Source organism: Nerophis lumbriciformis, linkage group LG01 (genome assembly GCF_033978685.3).
Source record: "Nerophis lumbriciformis linkage group LG01, RoL_Nlum_v2.1, whole genome shotgun sequence".
NCBI lineage: Eukaryota > Metazoa > Chordata > Actinopteri > Syngnathiformes > Syngnathidae > Nerophis > Nerophis lumbriciformis.
Window position 1 is genome coordinate 44,784,072 of NC_084548.2, and position 16,181 is coordinate 44,800,252.

Here is a 16,181-nt window from a genome sequence, read left to right on the forward strand (position 1 = left end):
CAATATAGAAAATGGATGGGATGGATGCATGTTCAAATCCATTGTCTGCCTCATGCAGGCTATACAGTGATGCTCTAAAACGTTGTCTCGGGTAGAAATTCCTGAATCCTTCCTAAGCGACTGCAAAAACTACTCATTAAAATACAGTACATTTGTATTAAAGATTAAAACAGAAGGTAGTAGGCAGCTGCTCTGTGTTGAATCTCAAATGTGTGACTGTTATTATTTGAGGCTGCTCCCTCCCGCAAAAGCAATTAATTCACATGATTCTTTCATCTATGGGAGGTCTAATTAGGCCAGTGTGCCTCAGCTGCAAGTTAAAGAGGAGCTCCATGCACTGCAGCTTCTAAATAAATTCCAGTCATGTGCATGGACTACTTGTATCCCAGCATAAGTAAATACATTTAGATTACATATGTGGATTTTATATTCATGAAACCCAAATAAACTACCGTGCTTTAAAATTAAAAACAACGGAAATTTCAAGAAATGTGGGCATTCATTCCTGGGTATGTATTTTTAGACATAAAGTCAAAACATAAATTTGTTTGGCGCATCAGCATCTCATGGTTTCTGTTATGTTTTATTTAAGCGGATGTGAAACCAGGACATTCATGGCTGCTGCTGACATACTTATATATTTGTTCTGCTAGTAATGCTGCACTTTTAACTCTACTGTTTTGTCTCAGGCTGTACAGTGGCCTGCTCCCAATCTGAGGATTGCGAGTTTTATCTTCAGTCAACCTTGTGACCTGCATTTCTGCCAAAGTATCATTGAGTCAATTTTATTACACAACAGACGTTATCTAAATGCACTTATAACCCAACCTTTAATGCATTGTAGAGAATTTAAGCAAGATACAGAACACCCACTGAATGAGGATACGGCGGACAATAATGATAAAGCGCTTATTTAGCTGTCTATAGAAACTGTTACCGAAGAGTGCCTGAAAAAAACACAAATACTCATAATTGACCTTTAACTCAAGCAAACATCGTTGAATAGCTACTGTACCTACTGTGTATAAAAACCTACGCATTTCATAATGTTGAATTCCTTGATTAGATTAAACAATCACTTGTTTCTTGTTTGAGCTAAAATAAGATTAGCACCCACACGTTTAAATTAATGTGACTTAACTTGAGCCTGCAATTAACTTTCATGGACACTCTTCAGACTTTTTATTTGGCTATTCACAGTCAAGCCTTTGAAGAGCAACATTTTAATTTATTTTCAAATATTTTTTGTCCTGGTGGAATCCAATTATTCTCTGTCTTTCAGCATTAGTCTACTATGTTTGAATTTATTCATCAGATTGAGGGCTCACTGAATACTGCATGCTCACACCATCACCTTGTGAGGTACAAAGTGAGTGAGATCATAAGAAATGTATCTACAGTGGTACCTCAACTCACGAGTAATTTCAGATACGAGCTCGCTAAGCTTTTTGTTATTGTCTAAATTGTGAGCATACCTTTTTTATTTATCACGCTTTTGCAGATACAGGTTTAAGAAAATACATTCAAAGAACCTATCACTGATCTCTATCTACTCAGAGGTATATATGAACTTTATGTTTGATGATTAAAAATCCTTGAGTTTTAAGGGATTACAGTCACAAACTAAGGAGGTGTTTGTCCAGCCTCTTCTTAAAGGCATGAATACTACTTGATGTAATGTATCCAACAACCTCAGGGGGAAGAATGTTCCATATTGTAAAAGCAGAGTGGAGAAAACTCCTCTCGAGGCATTTGGTGTTTGACTTTGGGGTTTCCAGGGCATGGCTTGGTAGCACCCTTCGGGTGATACGACCTGAGATGTAAGCTGGGAGAAGCAGTGCTTTAAGATTCGCAGGACAACTAGGGGTGTGCATCATATAAAGGGCAGTCGTTGCTGCAACTGCTAGTCGATGACAGCTTGCTGATGGAAAAGTCTTCATCCACGGCAATGATTTTTAGAGCCTTTATTTGGATGATGTTGAGCTACCTGAGAGTGGTCTGAGCGGCATTCATCCAGGCTAGGCATGAGTACTCCATAATGCTCCTGACCTGGATCTTGTAAATGTTGGCTTTGCCTTTAGGGCCAAGCTTGTTGGCCAGTTTACGTAGCGCTCCGAGACGTTGATCATGACCAGCATGTTTGCAGATGTTGGACAGGTGGCTGGTCCACATTAGTTTGGAGTCAATACAAAGACCCAGAAACTCTATCTGCTCACAGAGCCCGATTTACCCAGAAGAAGAGATCTGGGCGGGATGGATTCCTCTTTCTGGACAGGATTTTAACCTTGCACTTGTTGAGCTCGAAAGTGACCTTCCAGGTGTCAGCCCACTTTCAGATGTTCTCCAGATCTTTGTTTATCAATGCAGCTACCTCCGGTCCATTTAATGTTGTTAGGTGCTAAGATGGTGGAGTCGTCCAAATACAGGAATATGGTGCTCTCACACTGTTCCACAACATCATCTATGAAGATGGAGAATAGTAATGGGTCGGAAATTGATCCTTGGGGTAGATACATTGATGGAAAGTGGAAATGAAGATTGACCAGAGAGCACAACCTTGATGGCTCTTCTTTGAAGGTAGTTCTGTAGCCAGACATGCAGTCTTCCAGTTACACCCTTTGAAGTTAGCTTAGCACAAAGGTCATTGTGCCAAACCTGGTCGAATGCACTCATAATGTCCAGTGCGACAGCGTACACTTTGCCACCTTTTTAAAGGATGTTGTTCCAGGTCTGTGACAAAACTGTAAGGAGGTCTGCTGTGCTGTGGTTTGGTCTGAAACCATATTGTTTACTGGAGATAAGGTCATGGCGGAGGAAATATCTCTGTAGCTGTTTGTGGACAGAGGATTCAATCACTTTACTGATGACGCTAAGCAGGGATATGGGACGGTATTTGGATGGATCTGATTTAGAGTCCCTTTTGTGAATTGGGATCACTCCTGCAGTTTTCCATTGGTCAGGAAACAAGCCACGAGAGAAGAGGAGTTTAAAGAGACGGCTGTGGCACACTCTTTGAGGACCCTCGTCGGGATTACATCCGGCCCTGAGGCCCTACCTGGGTCTAGCTTGCGTAGGATGTTCCTCACCTCTTTGGGTTTGCAGTGGACACTGCCAAAGTGAGAGAATGGTGGTGGGCTCTTAAGCTAAGGTTGTGCTGATGCCTCAGGCAATGTGCACTTGTCCGCAAAGGTTTGGCAGAAGATGTTGGCCTTTTTACTTGCTGAGATATGGGAGATACCCTGATGTTCGATGACGGGTATGTCCGTAGAGCCACTTGTCCCGGAGAGAGAATTGACAATGCCCCACCATTTCTTCGAGCTGAGTGCTTTGTCCGATAGATCTTTTTTCAGCTTGTTGTTAAATTGTCTCTTTACTTGTTTCTTGGCTGCTCTTCTGCATTGTCCGTCAAACCAAGCTTCATCCCCAAGCTTTCTGGTTATGATCTTTCTTGGTATAAATGCAGCAATGGCGTCTTGCAATAAGTTGGAGAGAGTAATTTTTATTCTTATTTTTATTAAGGATCCCCATTAGCTGGTTGCCACAACAACCCACTCTTTTACTATGAAGCCACGTTGATGTAACACGTGGCTTGGCATTGTCTTGCTGAAATAAGCAGGGGCGTCCATGGTAACGTTGCTTGGATGGCAACATATGTTGCTCCAAAACCTGTATGTACCTTTCAGCATTAATGGTGCCTTCACAGATGTGTAAGTTACCCATGTCTTGGGCACTAATACACCCCCATACCATCACAGATGCTGGCTTTTCAACTTTGCGCCTATAACAATCCGGATGGTTCTTTTCCTCTTTGGTCCGGAGGACACGACGTCCACAGTTTCAAAAAACAATTTGAAATGTGGACTCGTCAGACCACAGAACACTTTTCCACTTTGTATCAGTCCATTTTAGATGAGCTCAGGCCCAGCGAAGCTGACTGCGTTTCTGGGTGTTGTTGATGAACGGTTTCCGCCTTGCATAGAAGAGTTTTAACTTGCACTTACAGATGTAGCGACCAACTGTAGTTACTGACAGTGGGTTTCTGAAGTGTTCCTGAGCCCATGTGTGGATATCCTTTACACACTGATGTCGCTTGTTGATGCAGTACAGCCTTAGGGATCGAAGGTCACAGGCTTAGCTGCTTACGTGCAGTGACTTCTCCAGATTCTCTGATCCCTTTGACGATATTACGGACCGTAGATGGTGAAATCCCTAAATTCCTTGCAATAGCTGGTTGAGAAAGTTTTTTCTTAATCTGTTCAACAATTTGCTCACGCATTTGTTGACAAAGTGGTGACCCTCGCCCCATCCTTGTTTGTGAATGACTGAGCATTTCATGGAATCTACTTTTACACCCAATCATGGCACCCACCTGTTCCCAATTTGCCTGTTCACCTGTGGGATGTTCCAAATAAGTGTTTGATGAGCATTCCTCAACTTTATCAGTATTTATTGCCACCTTTCCCAACTTCTTAGTCACGTGTTGCTGGCATCAAATTCTAAAGTTAATGATTATTTGCAAAAAAAAAAAAATGTTTATCAGTTTGAACATCAAGTATGTTGTCTTTGTAGCATATACAACTGAATATGGGTTGAAAATGATTTGCAAATCAGTGTATTCCGTTTATATTTACATCGAACACAATTTCCCAACTCATATGGAAACGGGGTTTGTATATATATATATATATATATATATATATATATATATATAAAAAAAAAAAAAAAATATATATATATATATATATATATATATATATATATATATATATATTCCGAGCGCACTAATTGACTGAAAGAGATAATGTCACGTTATCGATGGGAAAATACATTTTTAGACAATATGATTTGCCTGAGCGGCTAGGAGACACCGAGAGTAACAAGCGGTACAAAATGGATTAGAAAGGACAGATTTAAAAAAAACAGAACAAAAACAACAACATTTAACTTGGTACTTCTGGCGGGCCGGATCTGGCCTGCGGGCCATAGTTTGGGGATCCCTGTTCTATAAACTCAGGATTTATTGGTAGATTGTTTTGATAAATGCACTATGATAAAGGATGTATCCCGCCCCAAAGACCGCCCGTAACATCACACAGTTCCTTCAATTGAAAAGTGGAGATGGGTGCAGCGAAAAAAAGGCTTTTCATCCGCTTGCTTGTCAGTCTCCACTCATGGCTGCCTTAATTACAGGCCCAGGGCTACACTTTGCTTCTTCGTGCTCTTGAAAAAGAGTGGCGCGTCCCATTCTCACGACATCGACAAACTCGCGAACGCGCACTCGCTCGCGTCACAACGTGTAGATGAAAGTCCGCAGCAGACAGCCGCTGTCCGACTTCCACCACTGAAGCGTCTGTGCGCGTCATCGCGGGCTGCTTGGAGGAGCTCGGAAGATGCGGGACGTCGTCCCTGTTGGTTGAAGCTCATTCAAAGTTTAGTCTTTTACAGCGTAGGGGAGGCGGTGGAGGTTTTGCAGGGCTGAGGCGATGCTCCACTTGTATTAAGTCCACGCGGCGTGGAACCATCATGGCTGTTGACGGTAGGCGACTTGCTTCATTCATTATATTTGACACATGTCCAGAATAAATCGCATGCACGAACTTCGCCACAAGATTATTCACGAAGCAACACAATATCCAGTACATATATGGCTCTTACAAAGGTCTTAAAACAGTTTAACTGTCAGGGAGATATATTGATGAAGCGTGTTTATTTTTGTGGCTGATGTGGTTAAAGGTGCACACTATTAGAAACACGATCAGAATTATGTGAAGTGCAGCAATAATATATGTGATACAATAACATACATGATACATTAACATACATGATACAGGTTCACATCTCTGGCAGTGTAGTTGAGTTTACAATTCAATTAATTAGATCAGTGGTCTCCAACCACCGGGCGTGGCCCGGTACCGGTCCGTGGATCGATTGGTACCGAGCCGCACGAGACATTAAAAAAAATAAAAAATTATATATATATATATATATATATATATATATATATATATATATCGTTTTTTTAATTAAATCAACATAAAAAACACAAGATACACTTACAATTAGTGCACCAACCCAAAAAACTTCCCTCACCCATCTCATTCACACTCATTCGCACCAAAGGGTTGTTTCTTTCTGTTATTAATATTTCTGGTTCCTACATTATATATCAATATAGATCAATACAGTCTGCAAGGATACAGTCCATAAGCACACATGATTGTATTTCTTTATGACAAAAAAAACTTAAAAAAACATCCTCCCTCCTCTCTCTCCTGTGCCAATGCCTGGAGCCTCCAGTGTTATTCCTTCTCATGTTATGCTCTGTGCTTGCTATTTATAAAATTAATACTTTCGTGTTTTTGTCCAGGACTATTTAGACTGGACTGTTTTGTCAACATGATGAAGTATTTGTTGCGGGTGTACAGGGGAAGAAGACGGCACAGACAGGAGGGAGGTCGTATTAGCTCTATTAATCTCTCTATATATGTATATATATAAGAAATAATAATGATAATAAACAAGGGAAATGGAGTGTGACGAATCCAAAAGTGTATGGTGGAACTATGTGAGTGAATTAACTGTTGTGTGTTACCGGTAGTGTTGAACGAGAGGCGTGGAAGTTCTATAGGGGTGAGGCAGGCTCGTAGGTCCGTGAGCACAGGCAGGAAGTTGGGGCAATAGCAAGGCGTCAAAAGTCTGTGTCCAGACGGGAGGTCGAGATCCAAGATGCAGCCAGGGAACCAGAGGGAACGCGGGGAGAAGAGACACACAGCTTGTGACGTGGGAACGAAGGCAGGCTGCAGAGAGGTGGGGGAGAAAACACAGAGAGAAAAACGAATGCATAGAGCTAGGTTTGGCTTACTGTACAAGACAGGTAGCTACGTTCTGGCACAGGATGCAGGTTTGCCCTGGCATAAGTATGCTGGTCTTCTCATCAGCGACAGGTGCGTAGATTGCTGGCGATTGATTGCAGCTGCAGCAATGGACTGGCACGCGCCGGGCACGCTTCCGGAGGTGCGCCCTGCGCACTGCACACATGAATGCGCACTGACGTGCACCACGGCCATGACTGTATAATTTTATTCAAATTGTGGAATGCGCACGATATCACTGGCATGCGATTGGCAGTGACATAAATGCTGTCTTTTTTCCATGCTGCTCCGTATTGATCTGACAGTGGGCAGGTGTACCTGATGTTGTAAGTGTATATGGAGTTTATTAATTGACCTGTGAAGAAAGCGGTGAGATCCTCTTCAAGATATATTTACCATTGTACATTTTCCAAAGATAAATTCCAATACTTTTGGAGAGGGTGGAGGGTTTCATTTAAAATCTGGGAATGTTTTCATACACAAACTGTTTGCAAACACTCAAAAAACAGGTTATACATGTGACAGTCAGTTTCAATACACCACAAGGAAGTGTTTTAAATATAGATTAATATTGTCATAGGTGCCCTTTAAGGAAAATTATAATTATAAACAAGCAGTGCAAATTGTTGCTGGTGAGACTGCTGTCAACTTGTAACATATTTGTTTAATTGTCATTATGTATTGTTTTACTATAGTATTGTATTTTTTAATCAATTATTTAAATTAGATTTTCTTTTTACTACAAATGCGCTTTGGGCCCCTTTAAGCTTTTCCAATATTTCATTCTAAAATCCTCAAAAAAAAAAAAATCTATTTCATGACACCCACAGCTGCCTAATACTGTACATGACATACTATTTTTAATTCGTTCAACTTTTATATTTTTATTTTTGTAAATTCATTCATCCATCCATTCAGTTTTATATACTGCTTATTCTGGTGTTAGTTAAATCATTTCATGAAGTTGTGTACTGCATGGGAACTTCATAATAAATATAGACCGTTTTCCATATTTTAATATGATATAATTAGTTTTAAACATGTACATTTTATGAAGACCCATGCACATATACATATATGTGTGTTATTCATTAAGCCCTGCACCATTTTTAGTGTATGTTGTTGATCTTTCAGTACTATTTAAGCAATACTAAGGACAGCACATTTTGACAACTGTTCCTAATTATCCACATTACCATGGAGAAGCAGCGTGTTTACAACAGCAGCCTGGGGGAGAGTAGCATTGTAAAAGATGTTTTGCACGTCAGCTGTCTTGGTGAAGCTGTAATAATTTACTGGACTTTTATCCTCAACGTTGGTGATTGGTGGTGCAAGTGATTGCAGGATGTATCTTTGGCAGGACATATTGAATGAAAGCAATTGTAGGATCACACATGGAAAACCAAACACACCCTTCTGTCCCTTCATAGCAACTATCCATGTCCTCTTCAAAATCTCATTTTTTTCATTTTAAGATATAAAAAGTGTACCGCAACAAACATCATAGGAAATCCTTCCAATATGGCACATGCATTAGTAATGAGTTCTTGTTGACTGCCAAGAGCAGCATGTTTGCTGTACTTCCACACTTTCTTTAATTAGTGACTGTTGGGAAACCACCTGCTGTTGAGTTGGTTTGGATGCCAGCCAATACAGACCTCCTTTTAATGATGAGAAAGTAGCGTGTTGAGCAGCTACGACTTTGCACAAAGTTAAAAACATTGACGTAAAACACAACTTCCTTTAACCTGCCTTTAGGATGAATGTGAATGTTGCCTCATGGTTGCTCTGTTTCCTACCAAGTACAAGCAGGTACTTCATGATAACCTCACCACACAATGACAGGGTGTGTGGCTGAACGTGTAAGATCATGTATTTACAGGTTTCTTTGTCATTCTATAGTTAAAATAGTATTTGGCATTTCTTATCTCTGCAGCGGCGTCCAGTTTCAGTTTTTGTAGGCCAGCTGTGGAGTACAGAGCTCTGCCAGAGGACTTTGAACACCAGCTAACTCGGCGGACTGGGGGGAATCTAACCTGGCATGATGGGCGTGGGCAGAAGGCGACAGGAGGCAGAATAAAGTTGCTACAGCAACCGGGCACTGAGCTCCACCAGGTACTGGACAACAGCACACCTGCTCCACCCGTCTTGGATTGATATATTCATAAATGTGTATATCACATTTTGCATTGCAACACAATTACAATAACAGTTATCACATCACATTCCATATTGAACAAGTCAAGGCTAAACTACATTTGTGGTGCCCTGTATAGCTTGTGCTCAAAATGATTTGGAAGACATGCTAGCTGAAAAGTATTCTGTCAAGTATTTTGTTTGTTCTTACGTTTGGTTAGAAAGTGATCAGTAACTTTCTCTCTTAGTGCTGTGAGATCACACATCTGTTTGGCTTCTGCCTCCTGTCTTTAAAGGGGAATTTTGCCTATCATTCACAATCTTATATGTAAAACAAGAACACATATGTTTTTTATGCATTCTAACTAGTAAATAAATGCTATCAAAAGTCTGCTTACAATAAAGCCTATGGTAGTCGCTCTATTCTCTATTCAAACATAATAAAACATCACTTACTGTACAACGTGTACTGTACGAATCTCGCAATATACTATTTAGTATATAAATGATAACACCTTTTCAAAGCAGATTAAAGGTTACAAATGCACCTATTTTGGAAGACGTATACGCGTATAGAAAGTACACGCGATGACGGCCTAAAACATATTTAAAAAAAATCAATTCTTGAAAAATTTGAATCGATTTAAAATCGTAATGAATAAGCATCACAATTCGGATGTGAATACATTTTTTTCAGTACCTCTCGTAGCTATCATTTTGTATAGGGTGTAGAAGGGAAATCTCTCAGGCAAATGTGTCCAGTTTGGATTGCAAATGGCCACTTTGTTAACACAGCATATACCGGTAAGCATTTTTTTTCCCCCATGGGGCTCCATCTCCGAAATGGCACTGGTCGTGTAGTATTCTGCATAACATGCTGTGTAAGCAAAAATATATTTTGTAAGAATTTTTCATTAAAAAAAGACTTATACGAAGATTTCAGTTCCTATGTGAGTTGTAAACAGATGTTCATTCAGCTGCTATTCTGCTCCCTTTTTAAATCGAACATTTCAATCCATTATCTGATGCTGTATTGTTTCCTCACACAATTGGTGTCGGCAGAGACTGGCCTAATTTAAAGCCTGTGGTTACAAGTCATGCAGTCCCACTTTTGTCTTCACCCCATTGAATGGCTCTTCAATTATAAGCTCCTGCTAAAACTTCAAACTGGGCCGGGCTGATAACAGTTTTATACCATGCATTGTTCGCTCCCTTAAATCCGATCGGATGCGCATTTTCTACAGTGGTCTGTTTACCTTTGTTTGGAAGATGAACTATAGTGTATACTGCTCAGTTTTCACTTCTTCACCTTCCATACAGTTCCACCATTTGCACCTCTTAAGCCAACACTTAACATAAACATACTTAACGTAAATATGCTTGCATAGGAGAGATCCTGTAAGAACCTCTGTGATGAAATGCACAGTTGAAAAACAACTTGTAACGACATGTCTCCAAAACTATTTTGTCATTTCAAACATTTTTTTGTAAACATTAACTGGGTTACAGAAAATATGTCTCTCCTCTGAGCTGATCATTTGGACTGTGCATTCTATCAGCTGCCAATTGTTATGCTGTTATAATACATAGTTTAACTATTGAATTTCAAAGTAAAGGTTATGTATTAAATAATTAAAGCAACACACAATATGGACAGCACCAGTGATCATTCATGCTAGCAGTGTGGGACTTCAAAAAGTGTCTATACCTCTTTAAGAAGTGAGAAATAGTAAATCAATCAAAAAGAAAGGGAGCGTGGGGGGGAAGCAACTAGCTGAGAAATGGATAGAATGACCAAGTGAAATTAAAGGAGTAGAAAACAACTCTCTGTGGCAGGAAGGTTGTTTGTGAAATGTCAGTCAAGAAAAAATCCATTTAATTGCGTCCATTTTCTGCTGCCTTCCACGTTTTAGAACATTAAAAACTCCCATTTGTTTGAAATGTAGGACAAAGCCAATAATGTGTGAACCTCCATCTGGATGTATAATAGTTTCTCTACCCTTCAATTTGAAGATGAAACTAATGTTTGAAGTGAATGGTGAAACACAAAATGATGGAACTAATTGAACCTTATTCAATGAGAAATAATTATCTCATTTAATCCTACTGGCATGATCAAGGTCCATTTTAAAATTAGGCTTCCTGTGCTTTTTACCAACCTACACTCTCTTCATTGTGTTCTGTGCTCACTGATCCTCCTTATATATCCCATTCCTTTAAAGTGCCAGTAGAGTGGAAAAACATGTTGACTTTATATGCTTAATTGTGTTTCAATGTATCCATTAAACCATATCCAATTGTATTTACAATCCGCAAAGTATGTGAAAATACCGTCTAAACACCATACAATGTCACAAATTCAGTCAGCCATTTTGAATATTCCGCGCTGAATACCTTTGACTATTTACCGTGATTGACGTCACTTGAGGAACGCTTCTGCACTTTGGTATCAGATCAGTCAAACTGGAAACACATAAAAATGAGAAAGACCTGTAGAAAGATATGTGCTGTCTATCATTCACATTCTCTATATAAGACATGAACACATGTTTTTCTTGTTTTTCAATCCAATCCACTTTATTTATATAGCACATTTAAACAACAAAAATGTTTGCAAAGTGCTGCACAACAATAACATAAGTCGTAAATAACTAAACAAAAAGTTTGCTAACAATGGAGTCTATCGAGGCTCTCTATTTTGCCCACAAAATTCTCTAAATAACCATCTGAAAACCCGCAAACAATACTTCATTTACTTATCGTGACCTGAATATTAACCAAATATTAGTGATGTTGTTATTATAAACGCTAACGCAAACAAAGTCTTTTTAGCATTGATAACAAAGCGCTAACTATAGTTTATACTGCACTGGACTCAAGGAGAGACTTTAATGTGATTATAAAATGAAACTGAAGATGACAGTAATGCAACGTATATGGATGCAAACTGCCGTAAAACTGTAATGAAGAAGAAGCTTATGCAGCACAGCAGCAATGATTGTTTGCTGCTGCATCGCGTCTCTGCTCGTCAAAGTTATTCTAGATTATAAATCATGCCTCTCATCTGGAGAATAGGAAGATTTAGCTATGAATCTAGAAATTGTTCATGTGTGACATTTAATTTATACCCGGAGATGGAGAAAAACACTACAACAGGATCAGAAGCAACTTTATTTTTAATTCTTCTTGGGGATTAAAATGTATTCTTCATCTAAATAGGGACTTTATGGACATCCTATCAGTCGTCCTCACAGTAAGAGCAGACATTGTACAGAAAGTGATAGTTTTATTATGTTTGTAGTTTGTATTTCTTGTTTAGCTCGTAGCAATACTGCTACATGATGCTTAGTGTCTCACTATTGATTGATTGATTGACACTTTTATTAGTAGATTGTACAGTACATATTCCGTACAATTGACCACTAAATGGTAACACCCGAATAAGTTTTTCAACTTGTTTAAGTCGGGGTCTACGTTAATCAATTCATGGTACAAATATATACAAATTAAATCTGGATCTGTTTAGCAGAGCTTATAAAACCTGTAGATCACCCTCCTTATATTCAGAATAAAAAAATATAAGGCTCTGGATCATCATTTGTCCCAAAGTAGTCGCTTTTGTCTCCTGAAAAATCTGCATGATTTGCATTTTTGTTGGTAGGGACGGGATCTGCGTTTCCTACCTCTACGTCACGCGGTCATGTGACTGACTTCCTTATTATCTCTCAAAATGGCTCGGGAATCTCCGTGAGATTGATACTATTTTGATCATATCTATTTCCTCGCAAACTTGGTAAGTCTTTTGGTGTCATACTTCAGATATATATACGAAAATCACTTCAATATAGAGGCAACTTGTTTTTCTACTCTACTGGTACTTTAAAGCAGTGGGGACTGGCCAAATTTGGCCCATCGCGTCATTTTGTTTGGCCCACCAAAGGGTGCCTTCCGAAATTTAGTACATTTATATCTTTCATGTTCACAATCATTGATGGCATGTCCACAAGGTTAACTAGATGCCATCTAGCAAACATAACGATCTCCAATACCTTATTTCGGTATGGAGGCAAATTCAAATGATGAAAAAAAAGAGGACCTAAAATGGAACCTTGAGGATCACTACGAGTATAACCAAAGAAATTGAACAGATGACTACTGACTGCATCTGAAGTAAACAAGCTACAGCAACACCTTAGTTATATAAATCACATTATGAAAAAATAATGTAATTGCCAAAATGGAGAGGCCTTAAAAGGAGTGCCTTGAGAAACGCCTCAGTTATGTAAATCACAAGTTCGGACCGCAGTGTTCTATGTTAGCAAGGTTAAAATGTAAATGCAAGGATCCGCCAATGTGTTTACTGTGGTCCAAGTTCCTCTATACATCAGAAGCATGGTGTGTGTTTAGGAATTTGCTGCAAGAATGTTTGTCTCCCAAGTTTTGAACTGAATTCGCAAGTTGAATAACCATGGTAAAGAAACTGCACATACGGTCTCAATCAATTCTGCAAGCTTTAATGAGGCTGATCAGGCTCAAACATATGTGTGTGAATGTGGTGGTAAACTGTGCCTGTTTGTCTGGTTGCTACCAAAGTTTCAAGCGTACAATTATCGTAGCATTTTTCCGACAAGTAGCAATTTTCTTGAGCTCACACATGATGAGTATGCAGAAGGGTCTGATCATTAAAAAGAAAAAAGGTCAGCTTTAACAGTTGCAACTTTGTACTATACTTAGTCAATCTGCCATCACTTCATAGAAACCATACACTAATTACTGACAGTGTAGCTCCTAGATATTTAACAATAAAGTTTTATCAGTTTGCTGCAGATTTAGTGACGTACTGTGTGTATATATACGCAGATTATGCAATTTATTTTGACCGCACATGCTCCTTTACCTTAATTGTTGTGGGTTGCTATATGGTCAGTGATCAGACCAATGCACACATAAGTGCAAAGATGAGTCAGAGGATTCCGACTGGTTTGCTCACTGGTAAATGTCATGTCAAAATACACCTAGACAGTACTTTAGATAGAACCATTACCAAGTTTTAAACAAGTAAATGACCAGAATTCAAATAAAACATTTTAAAAATGTCCCTGTATGACATTCTGACAATAAAATTGTGTTTGTGTCCAAATATTGTTTACATTACTTTAAATTATGGAAGCGAGTAATAACTTGTGATTAATCATGAATAATACAAATTTGAAAGTGCAATAATCAGATTTTAAAAAATGATAATTTGCCAGCACAAATCTTTTCTAATGTCTGTTTATCTGCAGTATCGTTGCAGTGACAATTACAGCATATACAACACCAGCCCGACACAGCCAAGCTTAATCCGACCCGTGGTCATGTGGACACAGCAAGATGTTTGTAAATGGCTGAAGAAGCACTGTCCACACAACTATCTAACCTACGTAGAGGCCTTCTCCCATCATGCGATCACAGGTACTCACTCTATTTAAATGCAAATTATATCATTATGTGGAAACTAATTACTAGCCATTGCAACTTTCAGGCCGGGCGCTGCTGCGTCTGAATGGTGACAAGTTACAAAGGATGGGACTGGTGCAAGAAACGCTGAGACAGGAGCTGCTGCAGCAAGTTCTTCAGCTGCAGGTGCAGGAGGAAGGACGCAACCTGCAGCTGCTCAGCAGAGGAGAAAGTCAGTGACTATTACATCAGTATCCAACTTTAAATCAAACAATCAAACTTTATGTGTGAAAGACCCTCACATCAGCTACAGTATGGCTAAAGCATGTGCTGGACAAACAGTGCAGGAAAAACATAGCATAAAGTGCATACTTGCCAACCCTCACGAATTTTCCGGGAGACTCCCGAAATTCAGCGCCTCTCCCGAAAACCTCCCGGGACAAATAATCTCCCGAAAATCTCCCGATTTTCACCCGGAGCTGTAGGCCACGCCCCCTCCAGCTCCATGCGGACCTGAGTGAGGACAGCCTTTTTTTTATGACGGGAGAACAACAGGGTGACAAGAACTAAATCATCCAGACTAGAGATAAATTGTATTATTATGTTTATCTTACCTAAAAATAAATATATTTATTAATTAAAAAAAAAAAAAACTAAATACATTATTACTATATTTTGCTAAAAACATCAAAAGTAATTGTATTTTTATTTGTATTTTTTCTGACTCCTTATTACATCCAGCCATAGAATTATACATTAAAATAAACATATTGGAAATAATTAATTTTAAATGATCATAATAATTCATTTAAAATGACCATATTTAATTATTAAAATAATTGCTTGTTTATCAACAACTTAGCATCTTATTCATTACATTTTGAAGCTCTCAGAAGCCAAGTTATGTTATATTCCTTAAGATTTATTTATGCAAGTTTTAAGTATCAATTATCTAAACACAGTTTTGTTTGCATATTTTCAGGATGTACATGTATATATATATATATATATATATATATATATATATATATATATATATATATATATATATATATATATACATATACATATGTATGAAATACTTGACTTGGTGAATTCTAGTTGTCAATATACTCCTCCCCTCTTAACCACGCCTCCGCCCGCAACCACGCCCCCGTCCCACCCCCGACCACGCCCCCACCTCCCGAAATCGGAGGTCTCAAGGTTGGCAAGTATGATAAAGTGTGTTGTTGCTGTTGGTGTTGAATGATTAAACATTACCATTACATTCAGATTTGTCAGTAACAGGAAACAGACAACGGTGAACTCTCAGAATAATGATATTTTTTGTAACTTCAGGGTTTAAGGAAATACCAATAAAACATAATTGCATACGCCATGTTGTTTCTTCTGCCCTCTGCTGGTGTAAATATTGCTAACATATACATTGTCTTTTTCAGGCTCCTTCGAAAAGCGATCGTAAGCACACCGAAATATTTGAAGTCTTTTTTACCCTGAAAGACATTGTGAGAGTTGGATTAAACCCATCAGGTCTCCTTGCTGGACAGTATGAAAAAGCATCATGATCATGATAACAATCTCTTCTGTCAATAATCACCTATGCAGTGATATATTGTCACATTTTTTCTTATTTATACCTTTTCACTTCTGTAAACAGTGCCAAATCTCATAAATAAATAAAAACGTCAATAAACGCCGCCCAGATTCGTGTGTGATTGAAAATGAGGTTCGGGT

At 38.8% G+C, this 16,181-nt stretch overlaps 1 protein-coding gene across 1 annotated transcript; it reads left to right on the forward strand.

Annotated features, from left to right (window-relative positions):
* The first annotated feature begins 5,299 nt into the window (after window positions 1–5,299).
* On the forward strand, window positions 5,300–16,134 carry samd10a (sterile alpha motif domain containing 10a). Its single transcript, XM_061983532.1, has 5 exons — window positions 5,300–5,536; window positions 8,809–8,987; window positions 14,294–14,462; window positions 14,533–14,679; window positions 15,887–16,134. The coding sequence occupies exons 1-5, from the start codon at window positions 5,524–5,526 to the stop codon at window positions 15,907–15,909; spliced, it is 531 nt and encodes a 176-aa protein (XP_061839516.1). The 5' UTR covers window positions 5,300–5,523; the 3' UTR covers window positions 15,910–16,134.
* The last annotated feature ends 47 nt before the right edge of the window (window positions 16,135–16,181 follow it).